The sequence below is a fragment of the Chiloscyllium plagiosum genome, chromosome 14, assembly GCF_004010195.1.
Source record: "Chiloscyllium plagiosum isolate BGI_BamShark_2017 chromosome 14, ASM401019v2, whole genome shotgun sequence".
Taxonomy (NCBI): Eukaryota; Metazoa; Chordata; class Chondrichthyes; order Orectolobiformes; family Hemiscylliidae; genus Chiloscyllium; species Chiloscyllium plagiosum.
Window position 1 is genome coordinate 4,103,990 of NC_057723.1, and position 24,590 is coordinate 4,128,579.

Consider the following 24,590-nt stretch of genomic DNA (forward strand, 5'->3'; position numbering starts at 1 on the left):
CGATGGATGCGACCCTAAAAACACTGAAACATCTTGACACCATCCAGGATAAACAACCTACTTGATGAGCACCACATGCACAAGGATCCAATCCTTCCACCAACAATGTTCAGTGTCAGCAGTGTGCACGACAAGAGGGGCTGCAGAAATTCACCAAAGAACCTCAGGTAACACATTCCAAATCCAAAACCTCTCCAATGCAAAAAGGATAAGGGTGGCTAATACACGGGAACACCACCATCTTTAAGTTCGTCTCCGACCCACTCACCATGCTGACTTGGAAATATATTGCTTATTGCTGGGTCAAACTCCTGAAATTCCTCCCTTATGGCATTATGGGTCCAACTATAGCGAAGGGACTGCTGTGATTATTAAGGCTGCACGCTAGCTCCTTCTCTGGGCAACTATGAACAGACGATAAATGCTGGTCAGTCAGCAACACTTATGTCCCACGAGTAAGTTAGAAAACAAAACCTCTGGAGATACCACCATTAAATCAGGAAATGTGGAAAGAGAGTCTTACTTCACAAGAAATTAAGTATATATCTATAGGCGTTAAATAGGCACTCGTATCATTTACGAATGGTGCATTTCCTTTTTTTGTACCACCAAATATCAACTTGGTGTTTTTTAACAATCGACCAGAAATTGAAATGATAAAAGGTAAAGTTGCCATAGCCCTTCTGATCATTGGCCTCTGATGAGGGAGGGATGAGTGGTGGTGTTGTAACCTGATAATCACCACACCTCAGTTGAGGGAGCAGTCAAAAAGGAGAATCCACCATGGTAACCTCAACCAATGCAGGAATTGAACACCTCCTGCTGTTGCTTTGCATTGCAAACCTGCCGTCCAGCCAACTGAGCTAACTGAAAACCAAAATTAGCAAGGTATGGTGGCTACAAGAAATAATTAGAAAACCGTAATTCATAACAGATGCAACATCACCTGACTCACCAGGCACGCCTGAATATGGAAGTCACAAATTAGGACTGCGATAGAATGAGCTCCATTTGCTTGGAGGTATGCATATCCAACAACATTCAAGATATTTAACGACATCAAGGACAAAGCAGCCTTTTCACTGGCATTACACATAATATCTTCAATATCTACTCTTTTCACCATCAATGCATTGTGGCAGCAGTGTGTAACATGTACTAGATGCACTGCAGCAACTTACTAAAACTGCTGTGACATTCATTGCAAATGCAAGACAAGTAGCATCAAGAAGGATAAGAACAGTGGATGCAAGAAAAGCAACTTTACATGACACAGACGGTTCCTGGCCTGGAATTAAAACATGGGCCAAAAATGTAGTGGAATCAATTTGGAGGATTTCCTTTTTAAATACTGAATGAATGCAACAATGCAACCTGGAAGATATCAGTTGAGGAAGGCACATGAAAACTACTTTTTTCAGGACAACTGGAGCTATACAATAATGTTCGCCAAACAATGATGCTCACGTTGCTTGAAAAACAAAAACAAATCAAAGCTGCCAGGATCTTATTCCCATTTTCGAAGTGGCTCACCTCATTATTCAAAGGGTTGCTGATCTTCTCAGTACGCAGCAACTCTGGATCCTGTTTCCCAATACAATCATTCTGGGCATACTTTTTGTCAGTGGATGACCTATAAGTGTTGGGCGGTTTGTAGTCTGGCCGCGTTGACTGCAACGTTGAACACGACTCATAGCGGAAACTCTGAGAAAGTGGGTCACCACCGAATACCTCAACGTAATTTGGGGGAATCTGTATGTTTCTACTAGCGTTTTGAATTCCATTCAGAGAATGTCTGGTTTGAAGGCAACAACAAACGCCCAGAGAACAGTGCTGACCACCCAGTGGATTCCTGCTTTTATGAACCTTCACAGCGAGGATAAATAAAATGACGAGAAAAATGCTAGAAATGGTTCCTAATGCGATGACCAAGGAAAGGCTCAGATCAGGACTGAACCCAGGATTTTCAGATGAGCCACTGACGCTGGAGAATGTTTCAGCGTCATCACCAATCACAGATAAGATAATGGTGACTGAGGCAGAAAGAGATGGTGATCCATTATCTTTTACCAGAACCACCAACCTTTGCTTTGAGGCATCTCGAGAAACGATACGACGGATTGTCCAAATCTCCCCAGAGTCTGGTGAAATAGTAAAAAGATTATGCTGGGTAGCTTGAAAAATCGAATAAGAAAGGCGAGCGTTTTGACCGGCGTCAGCGTCATTGGCGGATACCTTGGCCACCAAATACCCTGGTTCTGCAAACCTGGATATTGTCTCTACTGCTGTCGACCCAAATTCGACTAATGGCTGCACAATTACTGGAGCATTGTCATTCTGATCAAGGATAATTACATCCACTGAAACATTATTTGCGAGTGACGGCGTCCCAGAGTCCATGACCTGAGCTTGAATCTGAAAGTTTTTCAATTCCTCGTAGTCAAAAGATCTCTGCGCGAATATGACACCCCCAGGATTTTCAGATGAGCCACTGACGCTGGAGAATGTTTCAGCGTCATCACCAATCACAGATAAGATAATGGTGACTGAGGCAGAAAGAGATGGTGATCCATTATCTTTTACCAGAACCACCAACCTTTGCTTTGAGGCATCTCGAGAAACGATACGACGGATTGTCCAAATCTCCCCAGAGTCTGGTGAAATAGTAAAAAGATTATGCTGGGTAGCTTGAAAAATCGAATAAGAAAGGCGAGCATTTTGACCGGCGTCAGCGTCAGTGGCGGATACTTTGGCCACCAAATACCCTGGTTCTGCAAACCTGGAAATTGTCTCTACTGCTGTCGACCCAAATTCGACTAATGGCTGCACAATTACTGGAGCATTGTCATTCTGATCAAGGATAATAACATCGACTGAAACATTATTTGCGAGTGATGGCGTCCCAGAATCCATGACCTGAGCTTGAATCTGAAAGTTTTTCAATTCCTCGTAGTCAAAAGATCTCTGCGCGAATATGACACCAGTGTCCGAGTTAACAGAGATGTAATTGAACACGGAGACGTTCTGAATTTGAGTCTCCAGAATAGAATATTTCAGTCGACCGTTCACTCCAATATCGGCATCAAAGGCTGTAATGGAAAATATAGAAGCGCCTACAGCATTATTCTCCAAAACGTTTGTTGTAAACAAAGATTGCCTGAAATGGGGCGCATTGTCGTTTATATCGGAAACCTCTACCCGAATGGTTTTCTGGGATGAAAGAGGAGGATCCCCGAAATCTGTGCATGTTATTGCAACGTCATACTTGGCGGTATTTTCACGATCCAGTGGAAGATGAACAAGTATTCCATAATAATTCTTTAAAGAGGAATCCAGTTTAAATGGTAGTTTATTTGAAATCTGACATTCTACCTGCCCGTTGGTGCCTGAATCTTTGTCTGCTGCAGTGAAGAGAGCGACTACAGTCTCGACTGGCGCATCTTCCGAGATTATACTCGATAAAGACGTCAAAGTCACTTCAGGTGGATTGTCATTCACATCAATAATATTTACTAAAACCTCACAGTGGCCCGACATCGCGTCTGGACCTCCGTCTGTAGCTTGTATGTTAATTTCAAAGGCGTCGTTTTCTTCATAGTCCAACTTGCCTTTCACGCTGATTTCACCAGTTCTGGAATTCAGGGCAAACATTTCTCGAACTCGAGCTGAAGTGTAGCGACCAAAGGAATAGCTTATCTCTCCATTGACACCACTGTCCAAGTCAGTGGCATTTAATATGATTACCTGCGTTCCTTTGGCTGCATTCTCCAACAGACTGACTCTGTAAACTGCCTGCGGAAAGACAGGAACATTGTCGTTCGTATCGTTTACAACAATTGTGACCTGAGCCGTGCCCGATCTGACAGGGACACCACCATCCTTGGCTATCAGCGTCAACCTGTAGCTGGATTCCGTTTCTCTGTCCAAAGGTCTTTGCAGAACCAGTACAGGAGACTTCACTTTACCACCGCGCATTTGCACATCGAGAATAAAATAATCGTTTGGAAGCAGCTCGTAGGTTTGTACGGAATTAGCTCCGACATCCAGATCGTGCGCGGGCTCGAGTTGAAAGCGCGTCCCTGGAAGTGACCGCTCTGAGATTTCTAGGCGGAATGGTGTATTTGGAAAACTAGGAGCATTGTCATTTACATCGAGAATCTCCACTGTAACCTGGTAGAGCTGTAAAGGGTTTTCAAGGAAAACGTCCAAGCTTAGTGCACAACTGAGGCTCGGTCCGCAAATCTCTTCTCTGTCAATTGATTTCGTCACAATTAAAATGCCAGTGTCCAAATTTATATCCACATATTGTTTCTTGGGCCCGGCTACTATCCGCAAATTACGAGCTGAGAGCTGCTTTACATCCAAGCTGAGATTACTACGACGTAGTAAATACCTGTGCGTTTCCTGAATCGCGGGGATTATATGATTTAGTTCTTCTTTCTTGAATATATTCAGTCGATTCTTGAGCAATTCCTCCGTAGCTGCTTGCTATCCAATTTTACAGTGTGTCTTATCGGACGTGATGGTGTCTGGGTAGTGAAGGGGCTGTCCGGATCCCCAATCACATCTCAGCTTCTGATTGGTGAATAGCAGCATGTTTAAATTCGACCAATCAAATTATCGTTGATTTCTTAAAGCTGGGCATTCTGAAGTGAGTACAATGCCTCGATTTATTGTTGTACAATAAAAAATATTTTAAGTACGTTACTCTATTGTTTCTCCCTGTTCCCAAAGTATTATTTCGGACCACATCACAACATAATACACATGACAGATGAAATAAGAATAAAAAAAGTACGATCTGTCTCATTTATTTTTAAGTATTATTTACTTATTAATTCAGTTACGATTGTTCTGTTATTGAATTCAGTTCCCAATTTACGCATTTCTCACTGTAAAAACACAAAGTTACTTTATCACTCTCCTTGGTAATGAGACAATAGAATCCCTACAGTGTGGAAGCAGGCCATTTGGCCCAAAAGTCCACACCAACACACTGAAGAGTAACCAACCCTGACCTATTGCCCTACCCTATCACACTACATTTACCCCTGACTAATGCACCTAATCCACATATCCCTAAACACTGTGGGTAATTTCTATGGCCAATTCAACTAACCTGCACGTCTTTGGATTGTGGGAGGCAGCTGGAGCACCCAGAGGAAATACATGCAGAAACGGGGACAATGCGCAAATTCCACACAGACGGTCACATGAGGCTGGAATCAAATCCAGGTCACTGGCACTGTGAGGCAACAGTGCCAACCTCTGTGCACCGTGTCATGATTACATTTTCATTTCCATTTTCGGACTCCATATAACTACCCAGTTTCAGTTATATTACTTTCCATTGTGTGCGCAATGCATACACTAATCTGTGAAAAAAAAAGTCCAATCTTGAGCCACAAATGATTATGGAGAATAATTTGCAGAACTATGTGTTCCTTCCTTAGGTCTTCCACATTGGTCCAAGTTAAAGAGTGTGTTATTTTTAAGGTCATCCGTCACTATCAAAATACTAAAGGCACACATATGTGAAACATCGTTTTCTAAGCTGAATGATACGTGTATTTTCATCTACTGTTTGAAAATATACAAAATTCTGGGACAGTATTGTATTTTGAAGGAAAATGTAGTTTTGACCAGTAAAACCATTTCAGAGCTGCTCAAGCAATGGATTTGAAGAATGCCAGCATATTGATTTGTCAGGATTCGAAATGATTCACATTCAAATGCGCACAGATGCACGTTTTCAGTTGGCTCAATTCAAACATATATGGTGTTGAGTAATCAACCGGATAAAAGCCCATAAATGAGTTTATTAGGCAAAAATAAATTACATATGATGCAGGTCAATAAATTGTCATGGACTGAAAATTGGTCAATAGCCAATAAACAAAGAGAATGATAAAACTGTTTTTTTTTTCTCAGTGGCAGGGAGTGAATACTAGGGTACTGCAAGGATTGGTGTTTGGGCCCCATCTATATATGCAAAGTATTTATGAGCTGGATGAAGGAACCCATTGTAATGTAAGACAAATCTAAGTGGGATTATGATTCATGAGATGGATGCAAGAAGACATCTAGTTGTGAATATACAAAACAATCCGGTGTTATTGTACGCCAATGAAAGTAGTCATGCAGGGTGTATTTTGTCTTTGAGTTTAATATGGTATGCATTCAGAAATGGGGATACCTTACGACTGCAGGGCTTGGTAAAATTGCACCTTGAGTATTGCATGCAGCTTTGTTGTCTCTCCCTAAGAAAGGATATACTTTTCACAGAGGGATTGTGGAAGAGGATCACTCAGCCAATATTGTGGATGGCAGGATCGCCCTATGAGGTATTTCGACTGGCTGTGTAATCAGGAGGGCTTATAAAGATGAGAGGAGATTTGACTGAAACATGCAAAATTCTAACAAGCTGGTCAGACTGCGTAAAGTAAAGATGTTTTCCCGAGTTGGGATGTCCAGAACTAGGGGTCATAGTCTCAGGATACGAGGTTAAAACTGAGATGCAGAAACAGTGACTGAATAGAGAAGAATTTCCACAGTGTGGAAACAGGCCACCAGGACCACAAGTCTACGCCAACCCTCTGAACAGCATCCCACCCAGATCCATCCTCCTATTCCAGTCCCATAACACCACATTTTCCATAGCTGTTGTACCTGACCTGTGCATGCCTAAACACATCCAATGTGTCTTGAAGGCCTCAATTCGAACTGTCTTCATCACATTTCCATGGAATGCATTCTGTTCCCTAACAACGAGCTGTGTGAGAATTTGCATAAAATACATTCAGGTTTTCAACTTCACTGAGATTTTCCCGACAAAGTTAAAAATCGCACAACACCAGGTTATTGTACAGAAGCGCTGCTGCTTGTGAAGCAGAACCTTAAGACAGACAATTTATGGCAAAAGTTTACAGTGTCATGCAAGTAAAATGATAAATTGAACAAACCTCGATTGTTGTTAAGTCTTTGATCTTTTAGAATGGGTTACAAGTTTCGGTTCATTAATATACAAATCCCAGAACTTCTTTTAAATCGCACTCTCAAGATAATTTCAGGTTTTATTTTAAAACAAAGTGACATCACACCTCAGATAACACATTAAAAGTGTGAGGCCAGAGTCTGTCTGTATCCCAATCTTGAGTCAGACTGGTTCTATTTCCAAAGTGGAATTTACAAAATCTACACACTCTGTCAATGCACACAGTTAGCACTTATAAAATTTTGTAAATTCCACTTTGGAAATAGAACCGGTCTGACTCAAGGTTAGGATACGAGCAGACTCTGACCTCACATCTTTAGTGCATTGTCTGAGATGAGATGTCACCTTATTTTTATAAAGCCTTAAGTTATGTTGAGCATGTGACTTAAAAGAAGTTCTGTGATTTAAATAATCATGAACTGAAACCAGTAACGCATTCTAAAAAAATCAAGGATTGTTAAATATATCATTTTACTTGAATGACACTGTAAACCTTTGCTATAAATTGTCTGTCTAATGGTTCTGCTTCACAACCACCTGAAGAAGTAGCAGTGCTTTGAAAGCTAATGCTTCCAAATAAACCTGTTGGACCATAACCTGATATTGTGCGATTTTAACCTTGTCCTCCCCAGTACAACACAAGTTCCTACAAATCATTTTCCTGACAAACATTCCTCTTTTTCTGAAAAACTTCAATAACCTCAGAAACCACACAAATAGACCTCACTTCGCCATTTATTCGCCACTGTATCTGATTGTGTGCGAGCAGGGAAGGGAGGAATCGAGATCATCACTCACATTTTAGCTTTTGATTGGTCAGCAGGGAGCTCTCACGTTCAACCAATCACTGTACAGACCACTTCCTAAAGACTTGGCAGTTTTTTGTTTAGTTGAATTTAACATTTACGATTGTTAAATTAAAAATGAGATATTTTTATTTCATTTATGATTTTAGTTTCCTTTTCAAAAATATTACTTGTGAGATGCCTGATAGTGAATAACCAGATCAGGATTATCTTTTTCTTCTCCTAACACATTTCTTTAGACTCACAATTACAGTATCCAATAATATCCTGGTGCTTCACCATGTAAATGTGCTTCACTGAATTTAACCAACGACTTATCAGCAATTACTTGTTCTTATTTACTTATCCAAGGTAGCAATATTTTTTGACTCAATAAGAGGATCACTTGAAGTAAAGAAATGGTAGACAAGTATGATTATGGTACAATACTGTGGATGGTGGAGATCTGAATTAAAAGTAAACGTGCTGGAGGATTGGATAGGTCTGGCAGAATCTTCAGAGAGAGAAACAGAGTTAACTTTTAAGTTTTTTTATTGGAATGTTTAATGGAGTTATACAGGATTCAAAGCATGAATTCTGTTTCTCCCTCCTCAGATGCAATCTGATCTGCTGAGTTTCTAAATTACGTTTCGATTTTATTTAAGTATAACTTCAGTGTCTAATGCAAGATGGATTATGGCTGGTTTTGTATTTTGCATGGGGTCGGGATAAGAGTTGGGTTTAGAGGGAGAGTGGGCGTCATGTATTAGGTGGGGAAACAGGCCTCGTCAAGTTTGTATTCTAAGCAGATTGTTAAATACATGGCATAGCCCCTCGATTCATATTATTACTCACCAAATATGCAAGATTTACTGTTCAGTGCATTATGCAGATCATAATGAAAAACTATCAAGATGATTAATTGATTTTGCATAAGTTTCTTTCAGAGCCCTCAGCAAGTTCAAATCCTCTTTGTTTGGACCTATTTCAAATCAAATGATTATATAACTACTTTGCAACCTCTGGTGAGCACTGTAATCCGCTGTACTTCTTTCAGTGCATCAAAACAGAGAGATCTCTGCTGAACAGTTACTGCATACATGATCGAGGCATTGATTGGATAGTCAGGGTGCTTTCCCAAAGGAAGAACTGTCAATTACTAGGGAACACAGGTTTCAGGTAAAACAGGGTAAGTGTAATGGAGATGTGAGAAACAGGTTTTTAAACAGAGGATGATAAGTATCTGTAATGAGTTATTAGAAGATATTGTGGATGCGGGCACAAAAACAAGATTTAAGAGACATGTTGACAGATATGTGAGTAGGGAGTGAACAGGTGGATATAGATCATACACAGTAAAAAGCGTTTTAGTTTCAAAAGTCATCATGTTTTGGTGCCATCATGGAGAGCCAAATGGCTTGTTCCTGTGCTGCCCTGTTCTTTGCTCTTTGTCATCCACATTTTCAATGCTAATAGTAAGCAACTCTATACTTAAGAAGAATCCCAAAACGATGTCGATCACAGAGTAACTGGTTAAAAAAAGACTTCAGAACTTACTGGAATTAAATTTAATCACAAGTAGTGTCATAGATCCATGCAGCACTGAAACAGAGCTTTCCCTGGAGACATTCCTCGCCGTCCAAGATCACAAATTAAACTAGTCCCACTTGCCTCTAAAATATGCAAGAGGCATAAAAATATGCCCCGTGGTTTTGAAATCTCCTATGCTAGGACAAAGACACCTGCCATTTACCTTATCTATACCCCTCAAGATTTGATAACCTTTCATGAGGTCACTACTCAAACTCTGATGTTTCATAGAACAAAATCCCAGCCTATCTATCTCCTCCATTCGTGGCATCATCCTGGTAAATCTCTCCTGAACCCTTTCCCGCTTAATAATATCCTTCTTGTAAAAGGATGATTGTAAATTATAGATTGTAAACAAGGGCAAGGTCAGAGGCTAAGAATATTGCGAGGAGTAAAACACCTACTGACTCCCCAATGCCTGTCCACTACCTACAAGACACAGGTCAGCAGTTTGATGGAATATTTCCCACTTGGTTCAATGGGTGCGACCCTAAAAACACTCAAACCTCTTGACACCATCCGGGGCAAACAGCCTACTTAATTAGCACCATGCACAAGGATCAGTCCTTCCACCAACAGTGCTCAGTGTCAGCAGTGCGTACGACAAGAGGGGCTGCAGAAAATCACCAAAGATCCTCAGAAAACACCTTCCAAACCCAAAACCTCTCCACTGCAAAAATGATAAGGGTGGCAGATATACGGGAACACCACAATCTTTAAGTTCGTCTCCGACCCACTCACCATCCTGACTTGGAAATATATTGCTTACTGCTGGGTAAAACTCCTGAAATTCCTCCGTCATGGCATTGTGGGTCAAACTACAGCGTAAGAACTGCTGTAGTTTAAGAAGGCTGTTCGCTAGCACCTCATCTGGGCAAATAGGGGCACACAATAAATTCTTGTCAGTCAGCGACACTCATGTCTCATGAGTAAATTAAAAAACAAAAACTCTGGAGATACCACCATTAATCAGGAAATGTGGAAAGAAATTGTTGTTACTTAAGAAACTATCTATATCAGTTAAATAAGCACTCATATCGTTTACAAGTGATGCATTTCCCTTTTTTGTGCAAACAAAGATCAACCACTTGTTGTTTAACAAACGACCAGAAATTGAAATGGTAAAAGGTAAAGTTGCCATAGCGCTTCTGATCATTTGCATTTTATAAGGGAGGGATGAGTGGTGGTGTTTTAACCTGAGGATCAACACACCTCAGTTGATGGAGAGGTCAAAAAGGAGAATCGTTCATGGTAACCTCAACCAATGCAGGAATTGAACAACCTCCCATCCAGCTAACTGAGCTAACTGAAAACCAGAATTTGAAAAGTATGGTGGCTATAAGAAATAATCAGAAAACAGTAATTTGGACCATGTACCACATCACCTGACTCCCCAGACACACCTGAATATGGAAGACACAAATTAGGACGGCAATGGAATGAGCTCTATTTGCTTGGAGGTATGCTTATCCAGCAACACTCAAGATAATTAACAATATCCAGGACAAAGCAGCCAGTTTCACTGGCATAACACATTATATCTTCAATATCATCAATGTCTACTCTTTCCACCATCATGTACAAGATGTACTGCTGCAGCTTACCAAACTTGCTGTGATATGCATTGCAAATGCACGACAAATAATACCTAGAAGGTTAAGAATAGTGGATGCAAGAAAAGCAACTTTACATGACACAGACTGTCCTGACCTGGAAATAAAACATGGGCCAAAAATGTAGTGGAATCAATTTGGAGGATTTCCTTCTTATGTACAGATTGTATGCACCAATGCAACCTGGAAGATGTCAGTTGAAGAAGGCACTTGGAAACTACTTTCTTCCGGACAACTGGAGCTATACAATAATGTTCGCCAAATAATGATGCTCAGGTTGCGTGAAAAAAACAGAAACAAAAACAAATCAAAGCTGCCAGGGTCATATTCCCATTTTTGAAGTGGCTCACCTCATTGTTCAAAGGGTTGCTAATCTTCTCAGTATGCAGCAGCTTTGGATCCTGTTTCCCAATATAACCACTCACAACATACTTTTTGTCAGTGGATGACTTGTAACTGTTGGGCGTTATGTAGTCTGGCCGCGTTGACTGTAACGTTGAACATGACTCATAGCGAAAACTTTGAGAAAGTGGGTCACCACCAAAAACCTCAACATAATTTGAGGGTATCTGTATGTTTCTACTAGCCTTTTGAATTCCATTCAGAGAATGTGTGGTTTTAACACAACAACAAACACCCAGGGAACAGTGCTGAGCACTTAAGGAATTCCTGCTTTTATGAACCTTCACAGCGAGGATAATTAAAATGACGAGAAAAATGCTAGAAATGGTTCCCAATGCGATGACCAAGGAAAGGCTCAGATCAGGATTGAACCCAAGATTTTCAGATGAGCCACTGACGCTGGAGAATGTTTCAGCGTCATCACCAATCACAGATAAGATAATAGTGACTGAGGCAGAAAGAGATGGTGATCCATTATCTTTTACCAGAACCACCAACCTTTGCTTTGAGGCATCTCGAGAAACGATACGACGGATTGTCCAAATCTCCCCAGAATCTGGTGAAATAGTAAAAAGATTATGCTGGGTAGCTTGAAAAAGCGAATAAGAAAGGCGAGCGTTTTGACCGGCGTCAGCGTCAGTGGCGGATACCTTGGCCACCAAAGACCCTGGTTCTGCAAACCTGGAAATTGTCTCTACTGCTGTCGACCCAAATTCGACTAATGGCTGCACAATTACTGGAGCATTGTCATTCTGATCGAGGATAATTACATCCACTGAAACATTATTTGCGAGTGATGGCGTCCCAGAGTCCATGACCTGAGCTTGAATCTGAAAGTTTTTCAATTCCTCATAGTCGAACGATCTCTGCGCGAATATGACACCAGTGTCCGATTTAATAGAGACGTAATTGAACACAGAGACGTTCTGAATGAGCGAATCCAGGATAGAGTATTTCAGTCGCGCGTTCACGCCAATATCAGCATCAAAGGCTGTAATGGAAAATATAGAAGCGCCTATATCATTATTCTCCATTACTTTTGTTGTAAGTAAAGATTGCCTGAAATGGGGCGCGTTGTCATTTATATCGGAAAGCTCTACCCGAATGGTTTTCTCGGATGTAAGAGGAGGATTTCCGAAATCTGTGCATGTTACTGTAACGTCAAATGTGGAAATAGTTTCACGATCCAGTGAATGATGAACAATTATTCCATAATAATTCTTTAAAGAGGAATCCAGTTTAAATGGAAGCTTATTTGAAATGCGACATTGTACCTGCCCGTTTCTGTCCGAATCTTTATCTGCCACAGCGAACAGAGCGACTGATGTCCCAACTGGCGCATCTTCCGAGATTATACTTGACAAAGATGTTAAAGTCATGTCAGGGGGGTTATCATTCACATCAATAATATTTACCAAAACATCACAGTGCCCCGACATCGCGTCTGAACCTCCGTCCGTTGCTTGAATATTTAACTCCAAGACACTATTTTCTTCGTAGTCCAACTTCTGTTTCACTCTGATTTCACCCGTTTTAGAATCCACGCCAAACAGTTCCCGAACTCTACTTGAAGTGTGGCTACCAAACGAGTAGTTTATCTCTCCGTTGGTACCATCGTCCAAGTCAGTGGCATTTAATATGATTACCTGCGTTCCTGCGGCTGCACTCTCCAACAGACTGACTCTATAAACTGACTGCGGGAAGGCAGGAGCGTTGTCGTTTGCATCGTTAACGATTATCATGACCTGAGCCGTGCCCGACCTGACAGGGACACCACCATCCTTCGCTATCAACGTTAACCTGTGGCTGGTTTCTGTTTCTCTATCCAAAGATGTCTGCAGCACCAATACTGGCGATTTTACATTGCCACTGCGCATTTGCACATCGAGAACAAAATAATCGTTCGGAAGGAGCTCGTACTTTTGCACGGAGTTGGTTCCAACGTCCAGATCGTGCGCGGGCTCGAGTGGAAAACGCGTTCCTGGAATTGAACGCTCTGAGATGTCAAGGCGGAATTGTGCATTTGGGAAACTAGGAGTATTGTCATTTATATCGAGAATCTCCACTGTAACCTGGTACAGCTTTAAAGGATTTTCCAGGAAAACGTCCAAATTTAGGGTACAACTGAGGCTCTGTCCGCAAATCTCTTCTCTGTCAATTGACTTCGTCACAATTAAAATGCCAGTGTCCAAATTTATATCTACATATTGTTTTTTGGGCCCGGCTACTATCCGCAAATTGCGAGCCGAGAGCTGCTTTACATCCAAGCTGAGATCCTCCGCGACATTCCCAACAAAGGCGCCGAGTTGCAATTCTTCAGGAATCAAATAACGAATCTGTCCAAACACTAGATTCCAAGAAGCGAACATACAGTACAAGAATTGGCATTGTAGAAGCCAATATATTTTATATCTCATTTCCAGAGTCAAACATTCCCCTTCTTTCTGTATGTAACCACAGCATCAATTATTCTCTTTATAGTTATGTCAATGTTTTTTCAGATCGAAAGCAACTGCGATGCAGTAAATACCTGGACCTTTAACGAATCGGTAGGATTATATCATTTCAGTCTTTTACTTGGTCTACGTGACCAGTCGATTCGGGAACAATTTCTGCCGAGCTGCTTGCTATCCAATTTTACTGTGTGTCTGATCCGACGTGATGGCGTCTGGGTAGTGAAGAGGCTGTCCCGATCCCCAATCACATCTCAGCTTCTGATTTGTGTTTCAATTTGACCAATCAAGTTACCTTTGATTTCTTAAAGCTGAGAGTTTTGAAGTGAATGCGAATGCCTAGATTTATTGTTGTACAATAAAAAATATTTTAAGACGTATTTCGCTGATTTGTTTCTCCACGTTCAGGAAGTGATATCTCGGTCCAAATGACAACAAGTCACATATCACAGGGGTGATGAGAATAAAAGAACATGTGCCATCTGCCCCAGTTGTGTGTCATTATTGCTTAACTTCTGATTCAGCTACTGTTTTTGTGCTTTTGCATTATGTTATCAAATTCGGCATTTCTCACTACAGGAACAAAAACTATTTCATAGTTGTCCCCTGTAATGAGACATCGGTATTATTATGGTTTGATTCCTTCTTTAGACTCCATATAACTATAGTTTTACTTGTAATATTTTCCATTCTTGTTGTAATAGATACGTTAATCTGCTAAAAAAAAGTCTTCTAATCTCAAGCCATGCGTGATCATGGCAAATTATATGCAGAAGCATTTTACTCTTTACCCAGGTCTTACACTCCGGTCCAACTTCAGTAGTTTGTTACTTAGAAGGTCATCTGCAGGTACCAGAATATTAAAGTCATATGTACGTGAACCCCTGTTTTCTAATCTGAATCAGACAGTTCTATCAGCTAATCAAAAACACATAATTACAGAAGACTCCAAAAATAAGAGACAGTGCTCAATTTTTAGGTACAATATGCATTTTTGACAACATTCTCAACATTCCAGAATTGCTCATGCGATGAAGTTAAAGAAAGCCAGGATATTAATTTCTCAGGATTCAAAACAATTCACTTCCAAATGCACCCAAGTGGACGTTTTCATTTTGATAAACTAATACCCATGTGGTTTTGGCTAATCAACCTGATAAAATCACACAAATGAGTTTCATGGGCAAAATGAAATTTCGTTCAATCAATTGTCATGGATTGAAAATTGGTTGACTGTGAGGAAACAGATTCAATAAAGGGGTGTATTTTTCTCAGTGGCAGGTAGTGAATACTGGGGTGCAGTAAGCATCGTTATTTGGGTGCCAGTTGTTTATAGTATAAATAAGTGACCTGGATGGGGAAACAATTGCAATGTGACATTTCCAAGTTTGTTGATGACATAAAACTGGGTGGGATTCTGAATTATGAGAAGGATGCAAGAAGACATCCGGTTGTGGATATTCAAAAGAATTTGGTGTCCTTGTACATCTGCCAATGCAAGTAGTCAGGCAGAGGATATTTTATCCTTCTTTGCAAGAAAATACATGTTGAGAAGTAAGGATGTTTTACAATTACAGGGCTTGGTGAGATTATGCCCTCAAAATGGTTCACAGGTTTGGTTTCTCTCCAAAGAAAGGATATAATTTTTATACAGGCTCTGTGTAAGCGGTTTCATTTGGCTAATGTTGTGGATGGCAGGATTATTTATGAGACTGGCTCTATAATCATGTCTGAATAGAGCCATGAATGGAGACTTGAATAAAATGTATACAATTCTTACACATTGGACAGACTGGATACGGGGAAGATGTTTTCCCTGGTTGGGGTGACTGGAACCAGGAGTCACAGTCTTGGGATATGGAGTCGGCCATTTAAAATTCAGATTAGGAAACATTCCATCACTCAAATGGTCGTGAGCTTATGCAATTCTCTACCATAAAAGACTGGGGAGGCCAACTAACTGGATATTAAAGAAAGCGATAGGTAAGTATATGGATTTTAAAGGCATCAAGGAGATTAGGGGGAAAGAACGAATATATCATGAGATAAAGGACTAACCATGATCATACTGGATGGTGGAATATGTTTGAATGTTCAATTGGCCTAGTTCTGGCCATAGTTGCTATATTTCTACGTTTCTACTTCACTGTGTTTGATTTATGATCATTACTTACCTCTTGTAATTGATGATGCACACACTTACGTATTTAGTTTCCAAATTAGACACTTTTCAGTCTTTTTAGGTATATGGATAGGAAAGATTTAGATCGATATTGGCCTAATGCAGTTCAGTTTAGGAAACTTGGTCAGGATAGGCAAACAGAACAGAAGGGTCCATTTCTATGTTGAATGATTCCATACCTTCAATAAACTTTTCTATTCGTAGTGTCACCCTGAAGATAAGGCTTTTTCTTTCATCTCACGGGCTGGCCATGCAATTCTGGCTCATTTAAAAATTTATATTTACACGACTGCAGTATGCTCATATAATTCAGAAACATTTTAAAAGCTAGGGATTCAAGTCAGGATCCATAAATTCCAGCGTTGTAGTCGAAGAAATGACGAGTAAGTGTTGTATTTTTCCTTCAAATTCTGTCATGAAATGTAAGTATCTTGTGAGGTCTGAGCAACTAAATCACTTATGCAAGCAGAGGATCCTTTCCCTGTCAACAGAATACGAGTTTCAGGTGTATACTGTAAACTAGGTTTCCATTTCACCAAGGAAATTATGTCAATCCCTCAGCTGTAAGTATTTAATACCAACAGTTCTTCGATTAACTGTTCCAACAATCGATCAAATTGCTTTGTGCATTGGCAGAATCATCACAGTCTTCTGTGGCAAATTCAATTCACATAGATGAACTGCTGTCAATTCTTTGGGTCTCAAAATCCAAACAAATTCTCATCTGTGGTGTATTGAAATGTGTATTGAATAGTTTCCTTAACGATATTAAACAATCACAGATTTTTTGCAATGCTGGAGAAAATTCAAAATATCGTTTCTACACTGTCTCTATTATCTCGTCCTGTTCCGTTATCTAATGTCAATCTCCTGCCTTTTCTTCTATACCTGCACATCACATTGTTCCAAACAAATCTAATGCCCACTCCAATGCCTCAACTGGAACTGCCTCCGCCATATTTTCAAGGACTGTGTTTCATACCCTAACAACTTACTGTGTGAGAATGTGCATAAAATACGTTCAGGTTTGCACTTCGCTGGGATTTTTCTGACAAAACATTACTATGTATCTGAAAACCCTAATTAACAGTATAAACCTTTCAAATGTTCAGCAGTTCACTATTTCATTCTCCACTGTATCTGACTGCGTGTAAACAGAGAAGGGGCAGTCAAGATCGCCACTCAGATCTTATTTTCTGATTGGTCGGTGGGGAGCTCTCATGTTCAACCAATCCCCGTACATACAACTTATTGAAGCCTAAATGAATTGGCAGAATGCTTTTAGTTGAGATGAACATTTATGTTTGTGCAACTGAAAATAATATCTATTTTAGTTCGTTCGTAATTTTAGCTCCCTTTGCTAAATATTACGTGTGAGATGTTTTATAGTGAATAATCAGATCAGGATCACATTCTTCTTCTACTAAGCACATTTCTTTAGGCCCTAATTATTACACTAACCATTAATTTTCTGTTGTGTCACTATTTAAAAATGGTTTTCTGAATTTAACCATTAATATTTATTCCTTACTCATTCATGTTAGCAACATTTTTGATTCAATAACAGGATCACTTGTAGTAAAGAAATGGTTGAGAAGTATGGATATTGTAAAATAAAACGTAAAATCTTGTAGACACTAAATTAAAAGCAAAACGTGCGGGAGAAATTCAGCAGTCCTGGCAGATATTTGACAGAGAGAAATACAGTTACTTAAAAAAAAGGTTTTGTGCAATGTTCGATGCACAGTCACATTGGACTCAAAAAATGAACTCAGTTTCCCTCTGCTCAGATGCAACCAGGTCTGTTGAGTTTCTCTCACACATTTTGATTTTATTTAAGTTTGATTTCAGTGTCTGATGCAGGATGGATTAAGGCTGGCCTTGTATTCTCTATGGGTTTGTTGAAGAGATGGATGTAGAGGGAGAGTGGGCGTTGTGTCGTGGGTGAGAAAACAGGCCTGGTTGAATTTGTATTCTTAACATTGGGGAAATATATGATGTAGTACCATAATTCATATTATTGCTCACCACGAATGGAATATTAGGGATTTGTTGTTTATTGCATTATACAGCACAGGGTCATGTGGGAATAAATGACTTATGTTAATTCATGTATCATTAATTACTTCAATCTGTGCTTGTCAATGCATTTATACAGACATAAGGTGATTTATTTGCATGGTTAGGAGATGTCCAGAACTACCAGGATGATTCAGTGATTTTGCTCCCTATTTTACTAGAAACACCGGCTGGGAGAGGAATTTGTGTCAGATCCCTCAGCAACTTTATATATTCTATATAAAAACTGAAAGAACTGCAGATGCCGTAAATCAGAAACAAAACAGATGTTGCTGGAAAAGTTCAACAAATCTGGCAACATCAGTGAAGAGAGATCAGAGTTAACAATTCAGGTCCAGTAATCTTTTGGGCCTCAGCTTTCCCAGCAACGACCGGTTTTGTTTTAGATCTTTTTCGTTTGGATGTATTTCGAATCCAGCCATTGCATAACTACTTTGGAAACTCTGGTTGGGATTTCAATAATGCTCTATACTTCTCTGCATACATCCAAGCTATGAGAGCTTTGCCACACAGTTAAAATCTAAATGATTACGGAGTATAAATAGTGGAAAGGCATGGATAGAATGGATAGTTAGAGTTCTTTTTCCCAGGGCAGAAATGCTAATTACTAAAAAAAATCAGCTTAATTAAAAGCAAGTAAGTCAAAGGAGATGTGAGAAGCAGGTTTTTTTTTTTACATAAAGGGTGGTAAGTGCCTGGAATGTGGTATCAGAAAACATGGTGGAGATGGATATAACAGGAATGTTGAAGAGGCTTATTTACAGATACATGTGTAGGCAGGGAGCAGGAGGATACCGACCATGTTGAGGCAAAAAGGATTTTAGTTTAGCAAGGCGTCATGGGTAGGTACAGTCTTGATGGGTCAAGTGGATTGTTGCTGTTCTTTGTTCTTTGTCTTGCTCACACATTCTATGCTTTTAGATAATCAAATATGAATTTTAAAACAATTCTAATATGAACTAGATTACAGAACAATTGCTAAACATGTCTTTACAATGTACTGGAATTATGTTTCATCGCAGTAGAGTCACAAAGTTATACAGAACTGAAACACACCCTTCTGTCCAACCATTGCACGTTGACCATAATCCCAAACTAAATTAAGCCTAAATACCTGCATTTGGTCCATATCCTTACAAACATTTCTTATTCATCTACCTACTTAAATGTATTTTAAATGTTGTAACTGTTACTGCATCCACCAGTTCTTCTGGATGTTCAGTCCACACACGAAATATTCTCTGTGTAAAAATATACCTCACATGTCTCTTTAAAATCTTTATAATCTCTCCTTAAAAATATGCCCAATGTCTTGAACTTTCTCACTCTGGGGAAAGGACAACTACCATTCATCTTACCTAGACCCTTCACGCTTTTCTAGATCTCGAACAGGACACCCTTAACGTCCTACACTCCAGACAAAAAATGTACCAGCTTGTCAAACCTCTCATTATAATTTATACCCACCATTCCAGGCAACACCCTGGTAAATATCTTCTAAAACCTCTCCAGCTTAATAATATCGTCCTTATAACAGGGCGATTGTACCTTGTAGACAGTAAACAAGAGCAGGTCAGAGGCTAGGAAGTAATTCACTTCATGGCTCTCCAAACCCTGTCCACCGTCGACAAGGTGCAAGTCAGCAGTGCGATGGAATGTTTCAGCCTTGTGTTGATGGGTGCAACGCCAACAACACTCAGAAATCTTCACACAATCCAGGACAGAGCAACTCATTTGATTGTCACCACTCCTTCCACCACTCAGCCAGCAGCAACGTGTCCTCTCGACCGCATGTACTGGAGAAATTCACTAAAGATCATTAGAAAGCATATTCCAAATCCATGGCACTTCCATTCAGTAGGATAAGGGCAGCAGATAAATGGGAACACCACACCTATGACTTCCTCTCCATGCCACTCACCATCCTGACTTGGAAATATATTGCCAGTCTCTGGGTCAGAATCCTGGAATTTGTCTCTAACGGCATTGTGGGTCAGCCCACAGCATACGGACTGCCTCAAGAAGGCAACTCACCACCACCTTCTTGTGCCAACTAGGGATAGGCAATGAATGCTGACCAGCGTGGGAAGCCCATGTCCCATTATTGAATTAGAAAAATAAACCTATTTGTGGAGATACAACCTGGGTGGCACGGTGGCACAGTGGTTAGCACTGCTGCCTCACAGCGACAGAGACCCAGGTTCAATTCCCGCCTCAGGCGACTGACTGTGTGGAGTTTGCACATTCTCCCCGTGTCTGCGTGGGTTTCCTCCGGGTGCTCCGGTTTCCTCCCACAGTCCAAAGATGTGCAGGTCAGGTGAATTGCCCGTAGTGTTAGGTAAGGTGTAAATGTAGGGGTATGGGTGGGTTGCGCTTTGGCGGGGTGGTGTGGACTTGTCTGTTTCCACACTGTAAGTAATCTAAACCTAACTGCAGTAAATCAGAAATTTTGAGAAGCAATTGTTATTATGCAGAAAACTATATATTAAATAAACGCTCATATTCTCACATTTACAAGGTTGCATTTCCTAACGTTTTCATACATCCAAACATCAACCTGTCGATGTTTACCAAACGATCAGAAAATGAAATGGTAAAATATAAAGTTGTTATATTCTTACTGATCCTGAGGGCTGCTCTCTCATTATGGAGGGATGGATGGTGGTAGTTAAACCTAAGAATTACCACATCAAGTGAGGGAGAGGTCAGGAAGGAGAATCCTTCATAACAACCTCAAGAAATGCAGGAACAGAACACCTGTTGGTGTTATTTTGCATGACACACCTGCCATCCTGCTAACTGAGATAATTGACAAACAAACCTCGGCAAGTATAGTGACTAGACGAGAAAGTCAGAACTCAGTAATTCTGGCCAAGGATCTCACTCCTGGCTCCCCAGAACCGTCCAGAGGTGTTGAAGCACCAATTAGATGTGTGGTGGAATGAGATCCATTTGCCTGGAGGTATGCATTTCCAACAACACTGAGGATATTTTACACCAACAAGAACCAAGCAACCCATTTTACTGGCACTTTCCATATTATCTTCAATATGGACTTCTTCCACCATCAATGAGTTTGTAAGCAGTGTGAACCATCTATAAGGTGCAATGCAGCAAATAACCAAGTTATATTCTTTGCAAATGCAAGAGAAGTAATAATGAGGAGGGCAAGAATAGTAAATGCAAGGAAAGCAATTTGACATGGCATAGACTGTCCTGACCTGTAAGTATAATATGGTTCCAACACTGTCGTGGAGTGAAATCGTGGGGTTCCCTTCCTTCCTAAACACAGGGTGGATGGACAAACGCCAAATGGAAGATATCAGTTGAGGAAGGCACCAAGAAATAACATTTTCTAGGACAACTGGGGCGGTACTAAATTGCTGGAGAAGCACTGATGCTGAAATTGCTTAAAAGAATTCTAAAGAAAGAAAATCTGTGATGATTGTATTCTCATTTTTGAAGTAGCTCACCTCATTGTTCATAGGGTTGTTAACCTTATCAGTATGCAGAAACTCTGGATCCTCTTTCCCAAGATAATCTTTCTGGGCAGACGTTTTGTCCGAGGATGACCTGTATCTGTTGGAGCTTATGAAGCCTCCCCTTGTTGACTGCAACGTTGAACATGACTCATAGCGGAAGCTCTGAGAAAGTGGGTCACCACCAAATACCTCAACGTAATTTGGGGGTATCTGAAGGTTTCTACTAGCCTTTTGAATTCCATTCAGGGAATGTCTGGTTTCAAGGCAACAACAAACTCTCAGAGAACAGTGCTGAACGCTCAATGAATTCCTGCTTTTATGAACCTTCACAGCGAGAATAATCAAAATGACGAGAAAAATGCTAGAAATGGTTCCTAATGCCATGACTAAGGAAAGGCTCAGATCAGGACTGAACCCGGGGACTGTAGATGAACCAATGACATTGGACAATGTTTCAGCGTCACCACCAATCACAGATAAGATAATAGTGACGGAGGCAGAAAGAGGTGGTGTTCCATTATCCTTTACCAGAATCACCAACCTTTGCTTTGAGTTATCTCGAGAAATGATACGACGGATTGTCCAAATCTCCCCAGAGCTTGAAGAAATAGTAAAAAGATTATGCTGGGTAGCTTGTAAAATCGAATAAGAAAGGCGAGCGTTCTGACCGGCGTCAGCGTCAATGGCGGATACCTTGGCCACCAAATACCCTGGTTCCGCAAACCTGAAAATTGTCTCCACTGCTGTTGATCCAAATTCGACTAATGGGTGCACAATAACTGGAGCATTGTCATTCTGATCGACGATAATAACATCCACTGAAATACTAGTTGCCAGTGATGGGGTCCCAAAGTCCATAACCTGTGCTTGAATCTGAAAGTGTTTCAATTCTTCGTAGTCGAAAGATCTCTGCGCGACTATGATACCAGTGTCCGAGTTAATAGTGATGTAATTGAATACAGAGGAGTTTTGAATTTGAGTCTCCAGGAGAGAGTATTTCAGTCGAGCGTTCACTCCAATATCGGCATCAAAGGCTGTAATGGAAAATATAGAAGCGCCTATATCATTATTCTCCATTACGTTTGTTGTAAATAAAGATTGCCTGAATTGGGGCGCATTGTCATTTATATCGGAAATCTCTACCCGAATGGTTTTCTCGGATGTAAGCGGAGGATGTCCTGCATCCGTGCATGTTATCGTAACGTCATACTTGGAGGTATTTTCACGATCCAGTTGGTGATGCACAATTATTCCATAATAATTCTTTAAAGAGGAATCCAGTTTAAATGGTAGCTTATTTGAAATGTGACATTCTACCAGGCCATTACTGCCCGAATCTTCATCTATTGCAGTGATCAGAGAGACTACAGTCCCGATTGGAGCATCTTCCGAAATTGTACTCGACAAAGACGTCAACTTCACTACAGGTGGGTTATCATTCACATCAATAATATTTACCAAAACATCACAGTGCCCTGACATCGCGTCTGAACCTCCGTCCGTTGCTTGAATATTTAACTCCAAGACACTATTTTCTTCGTAGTCCAACTTCCGTTTCACTCTGATTTCACCCGTTTTAGAATTCACGCCAAACAGTTCCCGAACTCTACTTGAAGTGTGGCTACCAAACGAATAGTTTATCTCTCCGTTGGCACCATCGTCCAAGTCAGTAGCATTTAATATAATTACCTGCGTTCCTGCGGCTGCACTCTCCAACAGACTGACTCTGTAAACTGACTGCGGGAAGACAGGAGCATTGTCGTTTGCATCGTTTATGATTATCGTGATCTGAGCCGTGCCCGACCTGACAGGGACACCACCATCCTTCGCTACCAGCGTCAACATGTGTCTACTTTCTGTTTCTCTATCCAAAGATGTCTGCAGCACCAATACTGGCGATTTTACATTGCCACTGCGCATTTGCACATCGAGATTAAAATAATTGCTCGGAAGGAGCTCGTAGATTTGCACAGAGTTAGTTCCAACGTCCAGATCGTGCGCGGGCTCGAGTGGAAAGCGCGTTCCTGGAATAGAAAGCTCTGAGATTTCAAGGCGAAATTGTGCATTTGGGAAGCTAGGAACATTGTCATTTACATCGAGAATCTCCACTGTAACCTGGTACAGCTTTAAAGGATTTTCAAGGAAAACGTCCAAGCTTAGCGCACAACTGAGGCTCTGTCCGCAAATCTCTTCTCTGTCAATTGTTTTCGTCACAATTAAAATGCCAGTGTCCAAATTTATATCCACATATTGTTTCTTAGGCCCGGCTACTATCCGCAAATTGCGAGCCGAGAGCTGCTTTATATCCAAGCTGAGATCCTCAGCGATATTCCCAACAAAGGCGCCGAGTTGCAGTTCTTCAGGAATCAAATAACGAATCTGTCCAAACACTAGATTCCAAGAAGAAAATATGCAGTACAAGAATTGGCATTTTAGAAGCCAATATATTTTATATCTCATTTCCAAAGTCAAACATTCCCCTTATTTCAGTATGTAGCCACAGCATTAATTATTCTCTTCATCATTATATCATTTTCTTGTATCGAACGCAACTGCGACGTAGTATATACCTGAATGCTTCAAGAATCGCTCGGACTTTATGATTTAAGTCTTCTAGTTTCTCGAAAATGTCCTTTCGATTCGTGAACAATTCCGACCGGGCTGCTTACTATCCAATTTAACACTGTGTCTGATCGGACGTGATGGTGTCTGGGTAGTGAAGGGGCTGTCCGGATCCCCAACGACAGTTCAGCTTCTGGTTGGTGAATAGCAGCATGTTTAATTATCGACCAATCAAATTACCGTAGATTTCTTAAAGCTAGGCTCGCAGAAGGAGTGCCAAAGCCAGATTTTTTGTTGCACAATAAAAAAAATTAAGATGTTTGTCAATGCATTGTTTCTCCCCGTTTCCAAGTTTATAAATAGAACCAAATGATAACACATTACAAATGGCAGGAGAAAAAAAAATAATAAAATTACTTGAGCGTTATGCCTCATTTGTGTGTAAGCA

General features: G+C 40.5%; 2 protein-coding genes across 6 annotated transcripts in view; both read right to left on the reverse strand.

Moving 5' to 3' along the window:
• Nucleotides 1-10,171, reverse strand: part of LOC122556872 (protocadherin gamma-A9-like) — a 21,597-nt gene extending 11,426 nt beyond the window's left edge. The window contains exons 1-3 of the mRNA XM_043704128.1: nt 10,139-10,171; nt 1,534-4,488; nt 844-897 (exon numbers count right to left, since the gene is read on the reverse strand). Of these exons, the coding sequence (XP_043560063.1) occupies nt 844-897; nt 1,534-4,488; nt 10,139-10,171 (3,042 nt within the window). The remainder of the gene's footprint in view (nt 1-843; nt 898-1,533; nt 4,489-10,138) is intronic.
• The window catches only part of LOC122556420 (protocadherin beta-15-like), a 200,098-nt gene that overhangs the window by 127,789 nt on the left and 47,719 nt on the right, over nt 1-24,590 (reverse strand). The window contains exon 1 of one of the 5 annotated variants that reach the window (XM_043703037.1): nt 21,572-24,347. The exons of 3 other annotated variants lie outside the window; for them this stretch is intronic. In XM_043703037.1, coding sequence (XP_043558972.1) covers nt 21,572-24,040 — 2,469 coding nt within the window. In that variant the 5' untranslated portion in view covers nt 24,041-24,347. Of the gene's footprint in view, nt 1-11,332; nt 14,046-21,571; nt 24,348-24,590 lie in introns of those variants that run through there. One more of the 5 variants, XM_043703034.1, reaches the window with a different exon arrangement.